We start from the raw sequence: 16,794 nt of genomic DNA on the forward strand, positions 1-16,794 counted from the left end.
TGCAGCTTTTCTTAAACTTGCTTGCATTTTACGAGGTTTTGTTTCTTATTTTGTACTACAACTGGAGAGCATTACTAAGGTGCTGATGCTTGCTAAGGGGAAATATTTGATTAAGAATAAGGAAGCCTTTACTGCTTGCGTAACAGTGATCGAGTCAATGTCAATGTATTATTCTCCCCTCAGAGAAGCACTGTTACCGCCTTGTAATAGAGTGAAGACAGCTGCATCTATTCAGATACTAAGTTTATTCCTCAGTTATGATATAAGGTTTATCAAAATGATTCACATGTATTGGACATTATTGCTTGCCTTGCAAGTTTAAGACCAAGGCTTTATGAAACCTTAGAATGATATATTTCTGTCAACAATTTAAACTGCATTGCTCTGGATCTACATTTAATAGAGATCATGTTTCTTCCTGATGTTGATAGACTGATTATTGTAAATCGTTAAATGTTTTTAAGTTATTTAAATTCTGATGTCCACCAATAATGCAACAACACAATTTCTAACACTTAATTGTTGTCAATGTAAGAATGGGAATTTCATAAGCAAATGTACTATGTGGCTAACAAAAGTTAATATTCAATGTGGGAGAGTTTTAAGTGCAATTGAGAGGCACTAGAAGCCAGCTTGGAAAAAGAAAAAAAAAATACAGCATGTAGTGAATTTTGATAATTGAAACATTTTTATGAAAATGTAATTTCCTTTTAGAAAAAAAAAAAAAAAACAACTAGCACAGATGTTTGACAGTGCCATTTTGCTTGACAATGTGTTATGATTAGATATGCACGCATTAACAATAAATCATTAGGCATACTATGAGGTTATAACCATCCTAAAGTACATATACAAATGGTAAAAGTAGGATACAAACTAAATAAAATTGCACAATAATTAAACCATTATATATATCATAAACTAGCACACTAGTGTTGTCATAATATGGCATTGTCACTCTAGTATATTCAATTTTTATTTAGCTTACATACACTATGTAGAAGAGCAAATTAATGTTGTTTTGAAAGTTAATACATATGAGTCTATAAATTGTAATTTTAAAATTTCAAACCTTGTTAGTGTGCTGCATATTTCTTGAAAATGAATGACTTTTATTATTTTTTATCAAACACTAAATTAATGCAAATAAAAATATGTCACTAAGGGGTTTGTTTTTTAATTGTTTTACAGTGCTACCTACTGGAACCAAAGTAGCTCTTACAGAGTCAACGGTTATTCTCACATGTGGAGAGGAGGAGAGATTTGTTAATTCAACTATCGAGTGGAGATTTAATGGAAATAAAAAAATACTAAAAGACAAACGGTCAACAGAAAATAAAAATGTTTTGGTTCTACAGTCCATCACACTTAAAGAGACTGGAATTTATTCCTGCTACATTGATGGAGAGCTAATCGATACCCATAATGTGTCGGTGAGAGGTAACAGAACTGAAATGTTTTCATGAAGGAATGATATTTGTGATTGTGTGTGTGTGTGTGTGTATGTGTGTGTGTGTGTGTGTGTGTGTGTGTGTGTGTGTGTGTGTATTGCAATGGTTGTGAACTGTTATTTTTAATGTTTTAATTGATTAGGCACAATGATGCATTGTACTCCTGTTGTCAGTATGTGTGCATATGTGTATATATATATATATATATATATATATATATAGAGAGAGAGAGAGAGAGAGAGTTTTGAGTTTTCAAAGGAACCCATGAAGCTGTTTTCTTGTTGAAAATGTCACTTAAGGGGTTAAATAACCTGGCGGCCTTGATAGTCTCTTAGGACGTATTTTTAGAGATTCCATTGCTGCATACCACATTCTTCTAATTTACAACATACAGTTTGATTTTTTTTCTGGCTATTTTGTACTGATTCCAGGAGTACTTTGTTTTTCATAGCATGGACACATGTAAAAACAATGGTAGTTCAATATTTTTCACAAAATCCAGTGAACGTGTGTTGTGCTCTGACAGACTTATTTGACAGTTACAGAACATCTGACAAGAGAAGTGAGAAGGAAGATTAAGGATACATTATAGAACTCTGGCTCTTCGCTGCTTAGCCCAAGGATAAAGCCGCAATATGATAGCAGTGACTTATTTCTCTCATTTACTGCGAGTAAGCTGCAATTGTCTTATAATAGCTCTTGGGGGAGTTTTATTTTGTTGTGATACTGACTTTCTCAAGTCAGCATTATCCTAGACAATTTCTAAGTTTTCGCTAATAGTGCCACACTATATCCAAAATATTTTATGATTATTTTATCAGTTTATTTTGATAAATGTGTGGGCGAGGCAGACCAGTATCTGAACCTATTCACACCAACCCATTTGTTGCAGACAAAATATAAAAATGAAAAAAATATATAAAATAAGTATAAAATTATCAAAATATAAACACAAACAGAAAAAAAGTATAGTGCAGTTATAAACAGAATGAAAACATTATAAATGAGCAACAGTCATTCTTATAAACAAAGAATGATTAGTAAAGAAAGCTATAGAAAGTACACTGAAGAAAGAGCTAGAATCCAGTAAGATTAATTACATCAATTTAGTAAACATTGCAGAGAGAACATCACTTCAAATTGTAGCTTTATTTTAATGAAATGGAATGTGAGTTGCATGCAGCTAACACTAAAGGAGTACCTCACATTACGCAGCATTTGTATTTCTTGACCAAATCACTGCAGCTGAGTAGGTTGTGGCGGATCAGGTGAGACGAGGACAAAGCAGTGAGTAGCAGTCAGTTTACACTAGTCTGTCATCTGAATTCAAGTAATGCCTTATGAAATGCTGAATATAGGTTAGGAAGGAAGTGATTTAATGGTACAGGAAATGTTCCAGCACTCAGGCCCACACGCAGAAAAACCTAACTAGAACTGAACGTTCTTGACGAAGGAAAGAAAGTAAATGTTGTACATACATAGAAGAGCAAAGGGTTGTCTATAGCTGGAATGAGAGTAAACAAATGAGGCACAGAGATAATAACTGAGCTGTCTGAAAAGAAAAAGACAAATTGTCTGTAGTGGCCATTCAGCAGTGGGTAAACAGCCCATTCCATACAAGGTGATGCAGTAAGGCTGCTGAGGAGAAGAGTAGACTATAGACATATAAACCTTATTAGTGAGCAGCTGAAGTCACTGGGCAAAGGTGAGCAACGATATGTCACATCTGGTGCTAAGGATGCATACCTCTTTTGCAAAGATAGCCTTGACTCTTAGGAATGGAAAAGGATGATGATATAGGTTTTATACAAAAGTGAGCTAGGTTTGTCCTTAGTCTTATGCGATAAGAAGTGAATAAAGGGCCAAGGCATTGTCCTAGAAGTTTGATGTAAAGGGCTGTTTCAATATCTGAGGATTTGGGTGAGGAAATATTCCAGTAATGGGGGAGAGGGGAGACTTCTGAGTTTGGCCTATATACTAAAGACTAGGGCTGCAGTCTTTTCCTTGGAAGCATTTGCAGTGGCTTAGAAGCACTAATACAAGTAAAGCAGACAGTACATATAATGGCATTGCCATCAGCATAGAAACTGGCATATCGTTTTGTAATATAGTACATATAATTTAAAGAAAATGGTAAGCAAGAGACAGAGAGAGAGAGACTCACAGTGAATCGCATACACCTTTTATGTGTGAGAATGGGGTAGACAGTGTCACGTTGTCAAATTCCTTATAAAAAAAATTGTTGTGATATCTGGCCAGGTAAATGATGCTAGTGGTATTGAAATCAAGGTTGGGGTACTTGCTCCTTTCATCCTAAAAGCCATCTACAATCAAGGAAACATATTAAAGTACTCAAAGGTTCTTAGATATTTACTTGATATGAGGCCAAGATGACCATGAGTACTCTATTTAAAATTACCAAATAAATTAGTAAATATCTTAGCTGCTTCAAGCAATGAGAGTCATACTATATACCCCGATAGTCATAATACATATCCCAGAGGTGAATTTGTGATTATCCAGTTATCAAGGCTAGATTCAAAGGAGGCTAAGGTGTTGCATTGTTTGATACACAAGGGAAGTTATTTCATAGGTAAGGAATGCATTGGGTTGGATATCTATCACTCCAGTAGGTCCCGCTTATGTAGAGATAACGATTGTTATTGTGGGTGTGTGTATTTGTGATGCTACCAGATTTGCAAAGGTGAAAAAGATGTAGTGGCACAGAGCCTTTCATGGCATCAAAAGCTAAGCAAAGATCCCAACACAGGAGCATGTATGAGATGTTCTACAATGAGCGAGCTTTTGTCTGTCTAGGTGTCTGAAGGAGCTTAACCCTGTGACTTTCTTAGTTAAAAATCTTTGGGACCTTTCAAGTTAGGGGATATATTTAGATAAGTACAAGCTGTACAGAGCATTTTATTTGATGATGGGCTTAATGCTGTATGAATAGAAAGGAATTACTGTATCTTTGAATCAGGAGGATATTCCCTTAGAAACTGAGTAAGGTAGAAAAATGTCTAACAATTGTTGATATACGTTGGTCAAAATATAGCTTATTAAACTATTTTTAATTAACTTACCTAGTTATCTAATGGCTGTGCAGTATTAAGTGGACTGTTATCTATATGGTATGAGCAAGGATGGTCTTGTTTCTCAAATAAGTTTACAATTTATCTTTTAACACTGAATCTGAGCCTATTGTCAATGCATGAGGCGTGGTCTGATTCAGCACTTGTTGAAGTATCAGAAAACCAGCAAGGCAGTTAAAAATAGTGCCTCACCTGCAGTCACCAGCAAATATAGTCAGTGAAAGGCTTTTGATATCTACTTTCACATCAGAGAAATAGAAGCTAAAGAAGAGAGCTCCTAGGATTTACTCCTTGGAACACCACTGATGGCAATCTTTTTTGTGGAAGATTGCCACCAACCCCCATTCTGGTATGGGAAATTGTGGTCAAAGGTCTTTGCCAGGTCCAGGTGGGCAGTCTGGAGGGACTGGCCTTTGTCCATGGTGTCAGTAACTTTTTCAAAGACATCAACTAGATTGAGAAAACAAGATATGCTTTCATGATCCCGGACAGAGTAGGATCATGGGACTAAAGATCATCTGTTTTGCTGACTAAAAGTTCAGCTATGATGCATTCCATAACCTTACTTATGATACTTGTGAGACATATGGGCCTGTAGTTCCCATGGTCTGTGGTAGGACCACCCTTATGTAGTGGGACAATCACAGAAGTTTTCCAAACATCTGCAATGGTTCATAGTTATATACTAGGCTAATGATCACCAGAGCTTTTATAACCTAGCTGTACAATCCAACCCAATTGTGTCCTTATGTATCATGGGCATTTATTAGGAAGGGGTATGTTAATTAGGAAGTTTCTAGAGGTTATGTGGGGGGGTTGACTTTACTGTCTGCTTCTGTGTATCAGAGACATGGGGTCCAGACCTAGGGTAAATTTCCAATTTCCCATACATTGGTCAAGGTTATTCTTAAATAGGGTTAGGGATGGTCTCTGCTTCACATGAATTGCTCTCGCCAACATGTCTTATTTATGTCACAATCAAAATTTAAATTCTTGGATCTAGTGGTTCTGATGCTGTTCATTTTGCAAATATGACTCGGTCATTGTCCATGCTGGTGTGACTGACCTGAGACGTACCTCCCTGGACTACAAGAAAAGAGACATAGAGGAGCTCTCTGAGCAAGTAGCCCAGGCCGGTATGACCCTGACGTTGAGTAGCATCTTACCCTCACCAAGAATGATGCCACAATATGAAACAAGATGATCAATTTCAACAATTGGCTTAAGTATTGGTCTCATTCAAAGGGGATCCAATGCCTGTCAGCCTGGGATGACATGCTCGACAAGCCACGATGCTTTGCTAGGGACGGCTTGCACCTGTCACCCCTGGGCTTTCGGATATTGGCAAAGGCTCTTGCTTCCCCCATAGTGCCTTTTTTAGGCAAGGCTCAAAAGACAAACCCACCTCCATAGGTATCACAAGGGATAAGAAACTAAGAGTAATGTTACTCAACGCCAAAAGTCTAAACCTCAAGATGCACGCACTCGAAACTCTCCTTAGCATGGAGAACATCGATATCTGTGCAGTAAAAGAAACCTGGTTCAAGGCTCCCGAGAGCACCCCAGCACTACCAGGTTATACCTCATACCATGCTTTTCGGCCCCAAAACTTGGACCGAACCACAAAAGGAGGGGGAGTATCAATATTCGTCAAAGATACCCACACCTCCATGTTGGTGGCACAGCACGAAGCATCAGAGACTATCCATGTGCAACTAACAGTGGGTAAAACTGCCTTCCAGTTTATAGCCTGCTACAGACCACCCTCCCAAACCCAGGAACCCCACTCGGCCTTCCTGAGAACACTGGAAAATATAAAGGTCTCTCCAAACACCATTATATTGGGCGACTTCAACTACCCAAACATAGACTGGGAGCATTACTCTAGCTCCAACACCCTAGCCCAAAGGTTCCTAGAATTTATAAACTCAAATGCTATGGAACAACTTGTTACCACTCCCACACGAGGGGAAAACATACTGGACCTGATCATCACCAACATGGGGACGCTATGCTCCAGACCAGAAGTGTATCCCTCACTGGTAAGATCAGACCATAAACTAATCTCACTGGATATTCACATCCCGACCCCACCCCCTGCCCAGAAAACCACAGTGAAAAACTTCTCTAAAGCAAATTTCACACTCCTCAAAACCAAGGTGGAATCCTTCAAAGCCCCGAGCCTGTGGAAAATACGGCCCAGACCGCAGAATCCTTTATAAACGCATTCTATGAACACCTTCAGGAATGCATGGATCATGCAATCCCAAATAAAACCAAGACCCAATCCTCCAAAGGTAGACATCCTGTCTGGTGGACCCCAGCCATAAACAAACTATACAATAGAAGGAGGAAGCTACTACATGATAGAGCAAAATCCCAAAAAGGGAAGGCATCTCTGATCAGTATTAGCAAAAAACTACGGGCACTCATAAAATCGTCTAAGGCCAGCTTCGAGAGAAAAATTGCACAGGACACTAAGGATAATCATAAGGCTTTCTTTAGTTATGTTAGGAACCTGGGTGGGAATTCCCAGATATGCTCAGAATTACTCCAAAATGACAAAAAATACATCGAACCCACAGACATTGCCAATATCCTAGCTGACAGGTTCAGCGCAACCCCCCCCCCCACCAAAAGAGCATATATCTATCCCAGCAGAGTGCTGCCCCCCTGACATCTCAGATGCTCAGGTAAGAGCCGCCCTCTCCAAAGCAAAAAACACAGCATCAATGGGACCAGACGGTGTCCCGTTCTGCATCCTACATGAACTCCAAGAAGAGCTAAACCCAAACATAAAACTACTGATCAATCTCAGCCTTACTACAGGATATGTACCCAAAGAGTGGCGTACAGCAACAGTGGTCCCTCTCCACAAAGGTGGTGCTTCAACGGATCCTGGAAACTATCGCCCCATAAGCCTGACTAGCTTGGTCTGCAAAGCTATGGAAAGGATCATCATGGACCTCATAAATAAAGATATTGGGGACCTACAGACACTGGATCCTACCCAGTTAAGCTTTGTTAAGGGCAGATCCTGCCTCTTAAACCTGGGCGATTTCTTTGAAACAGTCACCAAGGCCATTGACGAGGGAAAGTTGGTCCACACAGCCTACCTGGACCTCACAAAAGCCATCGATACAATACCCCACTCGGGCATTATAGATAAGCTTACCAGCTTAAATATAAACCCCTATGTCACTAGATGGGTTGCAAACTGGTTGAAGGACAGAACACACATGATTAGAATTGCTGGAGCCATGTCAGACTCCAAACCAGTTACAAGTGGCGTTCCACAAGGCTCAGTCCTGGGACCTCTCTTGTTCGGTATATATTTCTCGGAGGTACAGGCCAACACAGAAGGACTGTGGCTGACCAAGCTCGCAGATGACTGCAAACTGGGTGCCATAATCGACTCTCCAGCCGACACAAGCATCCTCCAAAAGGGCCTCATAGAAACAGACAACTGGTGCCAGAGCCATGGCCTCAAGCTAAACGCCAAAAAGTGTATAGTCATCCCCTTTGGCAAAAACAAAGTGCCCACAAATTACCACATAGGTGGTAATCCATTAAGTACAGAAGAAGTAATTAGGGACCTGGGGACCCAAGTTGATAGCACTCTCTCATTTTACAACCACGTGGCCAAAGTGGTTAGAAAAACATTTTATATAGCCCACCTAATCATAAAGGGATTCACATCTAGATCAGGGGAGGTCACCGTGCCTCTTTACTCATCCCTCATCAGGCCCATAATTGAGTACAATGCCCTTTTTGGGATGTACCTTACCAGACACCTGCAGCAACTGGAAAGACCCCAAAAGTACCTCACCAAGAGGATCAAAGGGCTCAAACAGATGCCATATGCTGCCCGGTTAAAGAAACTCCAGCTCTACTCAGTGGCATACCGTCTGCTCAGAGGCGATCTGTGCCTGACGTATAAAGCCATGTCCAACCCGGAATTAATGGACATGCTGCACCTCAGAAAATCCAAATCTCATCGAGCTATGCGCTCGAGAGACTTGAACCTGAGCACTGAAATAAATAGGACATGCTGGAGGGACAGATTCATAACCCAGAGGCTCCCTTCACTCTGGAATAAAATCCCAGTCCAGGTTAGGCAGAGTCCCTCATTGATTCTCTTCAAGAGGAATCTTGATGAGTGGATGGGAGATCGTAGGTTTACCCCGGGTATCACTTCTGTGTCACTGTTAGACAGAGGCACAGTATACTAACCTCGAAAAAGGGCATAGCAAAATTAATTTAAAATGGGTGGCAAAAGCCAAACACACTCTGGCTAGGTTTATAAATGCCCTAGGGCAGATAGCCTAGTATGAACCTATGAACCTATGAACCTAAGATGTGCAAAATGTCCATCAGAGCTGGATCTGAGGATGCCTTGTATGCCAAGCATAGATCATTGCTTAGTAATCTCTAAGACACAGAGCATAGAGATAGGGCTTTGAGGTGATCTTTATAGTACAATGTTTTTATACCCTGTATTCTTCTGGTAAGGAACCTGTATGGGCATTCCAACTGTTGCATATGTCTGGTCACATACATGTCGAAGGGGGCATTATATTCAATGATGGGTCTAATAAAGAACAAATAAAGTAGCACTATGACTTCCTTGTACCTGGATACCATACCCTTACTTATAAGTTGGGCAACATAGAATGATTTTCTTACTACCTTGGTCACATGTTGGTCAAAGGTCAGATTACTGTCTACATATGTTCCCAGATCCCTGAATACTGGCTCACATCTTAGGGGTGTCTTATCAATGGAGTTATTAGCCTGGGTGGAAGTTTTCCCAAGAGGCACTATAATGTATATATATGTATATATAAAAAAAAAAAATTTATAAGACATTTGTCTATTATACTTTTGGTTTTTGCTCTGACTATATTGTGTATATCTTGTATTAATTAGCTCTGTCTTCACATTTTAGTATTGTATTGCCTATCTCTGTTTAATTTGTTATAACCATTGGAGCTTTTCACCCCGGGCCTCTACTGAAAATGGACATATATCCAGCTAGACTAGCCCGGTCAACAAATGTAAAATAAAATAAATAAATAAAATGCATTTCTTGGCATTTAGTTTTAGTCCTTGACTTTGGCATTAGTTATTTGCCTGTGTTAGACCCTCTTGTAAGATGTTTGTGTCATGGGGTGATTCTGTGATGGCTCCCAATTTGCAGTCATCTGCAAACTTGGCCCAACCAAAGGCCCTTGACATTAGCCTTGACCTCCAAGAAGTAGATATCAAATAGAAGCAGTCCCAGCATGAAGTCCTGAGGTACCCTGTAGCTGACTGATCTCTTAGTGGAAATATTGCAAAAAAACACATGTAGATAGACCAAAGGAAAGAAACACCAACAACGAAAATTGCAGCCAACTGGAAAAAATCTTTACTTCTTTTAAACAGATTCTGGTACCTCGGCCTTCGCCTTCATTGGAATAAATTGTTCTAAATCACACCAGCTTATATATACACCAGTCATTTCAATTAAACAATCAAATGAATTCATCAATTAAGAAATTTAGAAAACTTTTTAAATTTAACACAGCATATTATTATTAATCTTTAATATTACTTGTCACAGCATGTTATTATAAATCTTTAATATTATTTTTATACATTAATATAATACTTAAATTTCTAAATTCATACCATTTGGAAACAGGGTTTTATAATTTATTATAAAATTAGATTCCATTCTCAAAAATTTTTTTCTGAAAATTAATGTTTGCCCCCCCACCCCATCTGGTTTTGCCAAAACACTAAATATAAAGTCCTCACATCCACCACCATGAAATTGATGAAAGTGATTAGCTACTGGACTATCCAGTCTACCCCTCCTGATATCTCCCAAATGTTCCATGATTCTCAATTTTATTTTTTCTTTTTGTCTGCCCTATATACCATTTTCTTATTTCACATTTACAACCTATTATATAAATTACCCCAAAGGAATTACAACTGAAATGATCAATGGCATTATATTTAACGCCATTTATCATACTACCATCCAAATTCACAATTTTACTACAAACTTTACAACGTCCACAAGCATAAGCTCCAGCATTACTAGCTTTAACCCTCCTGCCTTTATACCTAACCAGCTCTTTCAAATTACTGCATCTACCATAAGAGAAAATAATGTCATTGGGGATAATAGTTTTCAAAAAATCATCATTCATAACTATAGGCCACATATTGAATATTATTTTTCTTAATATAAAACCAACCAGATGGGGGTGGGGCGGGGGGGCAAACATTAATTTTCAGAAAAAATTATTGAGAATGGAATCTAATTTTATAATAAATTATAAAACCCTGTTTCCAAATGGTATGAATTTAGAAATTTAAGTATTATATTAATGTATAAAAATAATATTAAAGATTTATAATAACATGCTGTGACAAGTAATATTAATGATTAATAATAATATGCTGTGTTAAATTTAAAAAGTTTTCTAAATTTCTTAATTGATTAATTCATTTGATTGTTTAATTGAAATGACTGGTGTATATATAAGCTGGTGTGATTTAGAACAATTTATTCCAATGAAGGCGAAGGCCGAGGTACCAGAATCTGTTTAAAAGAAGTAAAGATTTTTTCCAGTTGGCTGCAGTTTTCGTTGTTGGTGTTTCTTTCCTTTGGTCTATCTACATGTGTTTTTTTGCAATATGACTACCATGACTACTAACGAAGCAGCGACTACACCAGGGAGTTTGAGGAGAACTCCTATTAATATGGATTTTTCTTCCATTTGGAGGGACAGGGAATCGAGGTTTGCCTCCACTGACCCATGGCTATACAATTCAAATGAAGCTTCTTTTTGTTTCAGCAAGTTGGAAAAATTATTGATTAAGGAAGCTACAACTTTTTATGACACCAGACTGCTTGAGAAGTATGTAAGTACAAGCATTACTCCGAGGGGTTTAAGGGTAGATCGTCTGCCTGCTTATGAGTTTTCTGAGGAAGACTCAGACTTGTTTGATGAATGGAAAGACATTTCTCTTAAATGTACATTGGGCTGGCTGAAAGTGTTGATAAAACGCAATGAGAGAGTGTTAAAAAAAGTCAGAGAAGAAATTGTTAGTATGCAAGATAAATTGCTTTCTGACTATTCTGAGTCGGAAGTTGAAGTTAATCTCATGAATATAAAGAGTCGGGTGTCTAAAATTGAACAACAAGTTATCCAACGGAAAAAGAAGAAATATACACGAGATAGTACTGATTATAGTACAGGCAAGATTTTCTCCTGGCAGTACAACTTTAAAAGTGGGCGGGGCAAGGCTCCTTTGAAAAGTAAAAGATTTAGATCTCGCGACTCAAGAGATACTTCCGTTTCTTCAGCGGATACTAGTTCTGTAGGGTGTAAAAGTGTTTTGTTTGAGGAACTGAATACCGGGGAAGCTTCTGCTTCTAATGAAATGTTGGAGACTGAGACTTCGACGAATGGCAGAGTAAATCAAAGAAAGGGTCGAAATCGACGTTTTCAGCCCAGGGGTGAGAGAAAATGATTCTGATTTGTTTAGCTTTAACGCTAACGCTAACAGAGAAAGACTTAATAATGACTTTGCTACTGTTGGCTATGTTTTACCTGATATTCATATGCCTGACTCTCAAATGTCTGATGCTAATATTTGTTCTGGGTCCGTTTTAGATATTATAAACTTATCTGATTGTACTATTACCAATAACATGCAAAGTGTTTTATGTAAAGGAACTAAGTTTGTTCCTACGCATATTCCTTGTGTGGCTGAAATTTTAAACGAAGTCAAGGAATTTTGCAGAAAATTACATCTGAAGGTATTTTTTTGTAATAAGGAAGCCCATAAATCACTTGAGCTTGATTCATTCATGGATAGTTTTTTAATGGATATTTCCTTGCATGAAAATGAAATGGTAGACATTCATGTAATGACAGAGGATTCCTCATGTTTGAATTTTGAATATAATACTGGTTATGGTAAATTTGAGGTTCCGCAGGTTCCACATAGTAGTGATTTTTTGCCTCCTAAAATTAATCAGACCATTATTATTTTTGAAAATGTTGTGAAGAAACAAGTTATGAAGGAATATGGTTTGTTTAAAAAGAAGGCAATGTGTTTTAATTTAACAAAGGAAGAATGGCAAGCACTCTGCCACATAAGAGAGCTCAGTGACCGTTATGTTTTTGTGGAGTCAGATAAGGGGGGCAATTGGGTTGTATTTAATAAAGAAAAGTACAATTCAATAGCTTTAAATATTTTGACGGATAATAATGTTTATGCTTTTCTCTTGAATAATCCTATATTGGAATTCAATAGTGCCCTACATGACTTATTGGACAGAGGGGAAAGATTGGGTTTCTTCTCTTCAGGGGATGTGAAAAAATTATACATTAAAAATCCTAGTATTGCAAAATTTTTTATTTTACCTAAAATACATAAGGATTTAAATAATCCCCCAGGGCGTCCAATTGTTAGTGGAAAAGGGGCTTTTTTACAAAATGTGGGCATTTTTCTGGATTCTGTTCTAAAGAAATATATCACAAGAATTCCTTCACATGTTAAAAATACAAAGGAGGTCTGTGATAATTTCAAGGGAATTATATGGCAGGACAATTTTTATTGGGCAAGTGTTGATGTAAAATCTTTATATACGTCTATTTCTAATAAATGGGGTTTAGATGCAGTACATCGGCTCTTGGGTGATGGACCCAGAACAACATATATTATTTCCCTATTGGAATTTTGTCTTACTCACAATTTTTTTGAATTTGATAAAAAATGTTACCTACAAAGGGAAGGTACAGCAATGGGTGCTAGTTTTGCTCCCTCTTATGCCATAATTTTTATGGGTTTTTTTGAAAATTTATTTTTGTATACTACTAATTTTTTTCAAAAAAATGTGATTGTTTACAAGAGATATATTGATGATTTAATATTTTTGTGTAAGGGCAATTCAATGGAGTTTAATGACTTTATTTCAACTTTGAAATTAAACTCTTGTGGTTTGGACTTTACTTTTGAAGTGAAGTCAAGGTCAATCCAGTTTTTGGATGTTGAGTTTTATGTTGGTAGTGATGGGAAGATACAACATAAACCCTTCCACAAAGTTACGGCAGTAAACAATTTTTTGCATGCCACTAGTATGCATAGTGTTCAGTTGACTAACTCTTTACCTTTGGGAGAATTTAAAAGAATTGCTGCTAATACTTCAGAAGTTAGGAATTTAAAGAGGGAATTTGATGTAATTTGTGAAAAATTAAATAATCGAGGATATAGATGGGATAATATTATGTTACATAGAAATAAAGTTGAAAGAGAGTTAAACTTACACTTTAGTGTTCACCAATAATTAGGTAGAAAGAATGAAAAAAGTGGGAATACTAGGGATGATGGAGGATTTTTAGAATCAGCTTGTAATGATGGCAATAACTTGGAAGTTAAGGATAAAATATTTTTTGTTAATAGGTATTCACTTTTTTCACCTATATTAAGAAAAATAATATTCAATATGTGGCCTATAGTTATGAATGATGATTTTTTGAAAACTATTATCCCCAATGACATTATTTTCTCTTATGGTAGATGCAGTAATTTGAAAGAGCTGGTTAGGTATAAAGGCAGGAGGGTTAAAGCTAGTAATGCTGGAGCTTATGCTTGTGGACGTTGTAAAGTTTGTAGTAAAATTGTGAATTTGGATGGTAGTATGATAAATGGCGTTAAATATAATGCCATTGATCATTTCAGTTGTAATTCCTTTGGGGTAATTTATATAATAGGTTGTAAATGTGAAATAAGAAAATGGTATATAGGGCAGACAAAAGAAAAATAAAATTGAGAATCATGGAACATTTGGGAGATATCAGGAGGGTAGACTGGATAGTCCAGTAGCTAATCACTTTCATCAATTTCATGGTGGTGGATGTGAGGACTTTATATTTAGTGTTTTGGCAAATCCAGATGGCGAAGGGGGGGCAAACATTAATTTTCAGAAAAATTATTGAGAATGGAATCTAATTTTATAATAAATTATAAAACCCTGTTTCCAAATGGTATGAATTTAGAAATTTAAGTATTATATTAATGTATAAAAATAATATTAAAGATTTATAATAACATGCTGTGACAAGTAATATTAAAGATTAATAATAATATGCTGTGTTAAATTTAAAAAGTTTTCTAAATTTCTTAATTGATGAATTCATTTGATTGTTTAATTGAAATGACTGGTGTATATATAAGCTGGTGTGATTTAGAACAATTTATTCCAATGAAGGCGAAGGCCGAGGTACCAGAATCTGTTTAAAAGAAGTAAAGATTTTTTCCAGTTGGCTGCAATTTTCGTTGTTGGTGTTTCTTTCCTTTGATCTCTTAGTGGAGTTAGTATCACTGTCATGACTTCCTGGGTCCTATCTATGAGACAGCTTGCAATCCATTGAGTTATTTAGGGGGTTATCCCCATTTTGGTAAGTTTGACAACTATACTCGAGTGGTATATTGTATCAAATGCCTTAGCCAAATCCAGGTAAGCTAAAAGTTTATATCCCCCCACATGGGCCTTGAGCTCACAATCTCTGACTTAAGAGGTCAATGCGTTATTTCATTAGGTTACTAGGGCCTGGTATGGAACCACTGGTTCAGGCAGAACAGGTTTGGAAGGACTAAGTAAAGCAATGTTTCGCATTTACCGGGAAACAGACAGGAACGTTGCCATGGCTGAGCCACATGGGACGTTTTTTTTTTAGTTTTACATAGTGCCGATACGATCTGATCTACACTGACTTGATGGGAAGTGTATCTCTGGGATCAAGACGGGTAACAGTCTGGTTAGTAAGTGGGGTAAGGTCAGAGCTACACTTGACAGCTTAGAATTTAGTAGTGGCTACCAAATCAGAATAGGTTGTATTGTTAGATAACAGTTAATTTTAAGTTTCCTAATATAGATAAAAATAATATAATTAAAAATAACTTATAATTATCTTTGAAACATATGATAAGTTTCTGTTCATAGCTAACCTTAGTTTCTGTAATGGTGCACTCAAAATTTTTGCTTAGAAAGCTAATTGTGTGTGTGTGTGTGTGTGTGTGTGTGTGTGTGTGTGTGTGTGTGTGTGTGTGTGTGTGTGTATGAGGAAATAAATTTAAAACATATAGCTAGTAGACTTTTCCTGCTGTTATGCAGTTCGTGTATGTGAAAATTCCACCATAATTGTTTTTGACCTTCCTGTTATACTTATAATGGGTAAGTACAAACACTTCTCTGCACATGTGAGATGTGAATAGAATTCAGAGGAATATATAAAGGCACAGGTAATGGGGTCATCTTTGGAGAAGGGTGAATATTTGAACTTCTCTAGGTCATCATTACATGATAAGAGGTTAGTCATGGAGGAGTCTCTGAATATAGTGAGGTTCATAGGAACATTGCTACTATTTATAAGGCAAAAGATATCAGTGTGATACTACTTAATCAGAAAGGAAGTGGTATATGGGGAGGCAATATTTGTAGTGGGGAAAGGATATTTTGGTCTAAGGAGTTAGCATTAAAAAGTTTTGGAAATGCTATATATAGTTATCATTAGTTGTATAGGTCTACCAGTTAGTAGCCTGGTAGCTCAAGTCACCTAAGTGCAGAGTGTCAGTTTTGTTATAATTATTTTCCAATTGATTTGCTTATATTTCATGGTTAGCAGGAGGATATGGGTGAGCGTCATAGGTTTACAAGTTCTTATTAAGCTTACAGCCAAGGAGACCATCAAAAAGCTCAACCACATCACCAAGCACTGATGGGAGACTAGCAATGTCTCTATTAAATAGATTTTCCCCACATACCCCTGGTGAAAGTTTGTTATCAATCATCTACTCACCCAAACTGGTTTTGAAAGTTGTTAAGGACGTATTCTGCTTGCCATGTAAAGGTAGTCTGTTCCACAAATGTGGAATATGTTGGATTAGGTACCTGTAATACTGTTTGGCATTGTTGATGTCATTATACACATTTAGGTCGCTCAAGTGGGTGTTTGCTTTATCACTGGTTCAATTTAGGTGTAGGACTTCAAACAGTGCTGGATCATTCTAAGCAGAAATCCCCTCTCAGTATTCAGTATGGCACTGAGCAGAGGGACAGGGCTTTTAATACACTGGAGTAGCTAAGGATATTGAGATCTGATATTTTAGTGAGGAAGTGTTGAGGTATTTTGAGTTAACTTAGGTGTTTAGCAAAGAAGTGCATGCCAAAGGGGGCATTG

At 37.2% G+C, this 16,794-nt stretch overlaps 1 protein-coding gene across 4 annotated transcripts in view; it reads left to right on the forward strand.

The window, feature by feature from the left end:
• Positions 1-16,794, forward strand: part of IL6R (interleukin 6 receptor) — an 865,016-nt gene that overhangs the window by 254,028 nt on the left and 594,194 nt on the right. For all 4 annotated transcript variants that reach the window (XM_044080645.1, XM_044080647.1, XM_044080644.1 and 1 more), the window contains exon 2: positions 1,192-1,440. In XM_044080645.1, the coding sequence (XP_043936580.1) occupies positions 1,192-1,440 (249 nt within the window). The remainder of the gene's footprint in view (positions 1-1,191; positions 1,441-16,794) is intronic.

This window comes from Protopterus annectens, chromosome 8.part0 (genome assembly GCF_019279795.1).
Source record: "Protopterus annectens isolate FY-2018-M chromosome 8.part0, PAN1.0, whole genome shotgun sequence".
Lineage (NCBI taxonomy): Eukaryota > Metazoa > Chordata > Ceratodontiformes > Protopteridae > Protopterus > Protopterus annectens.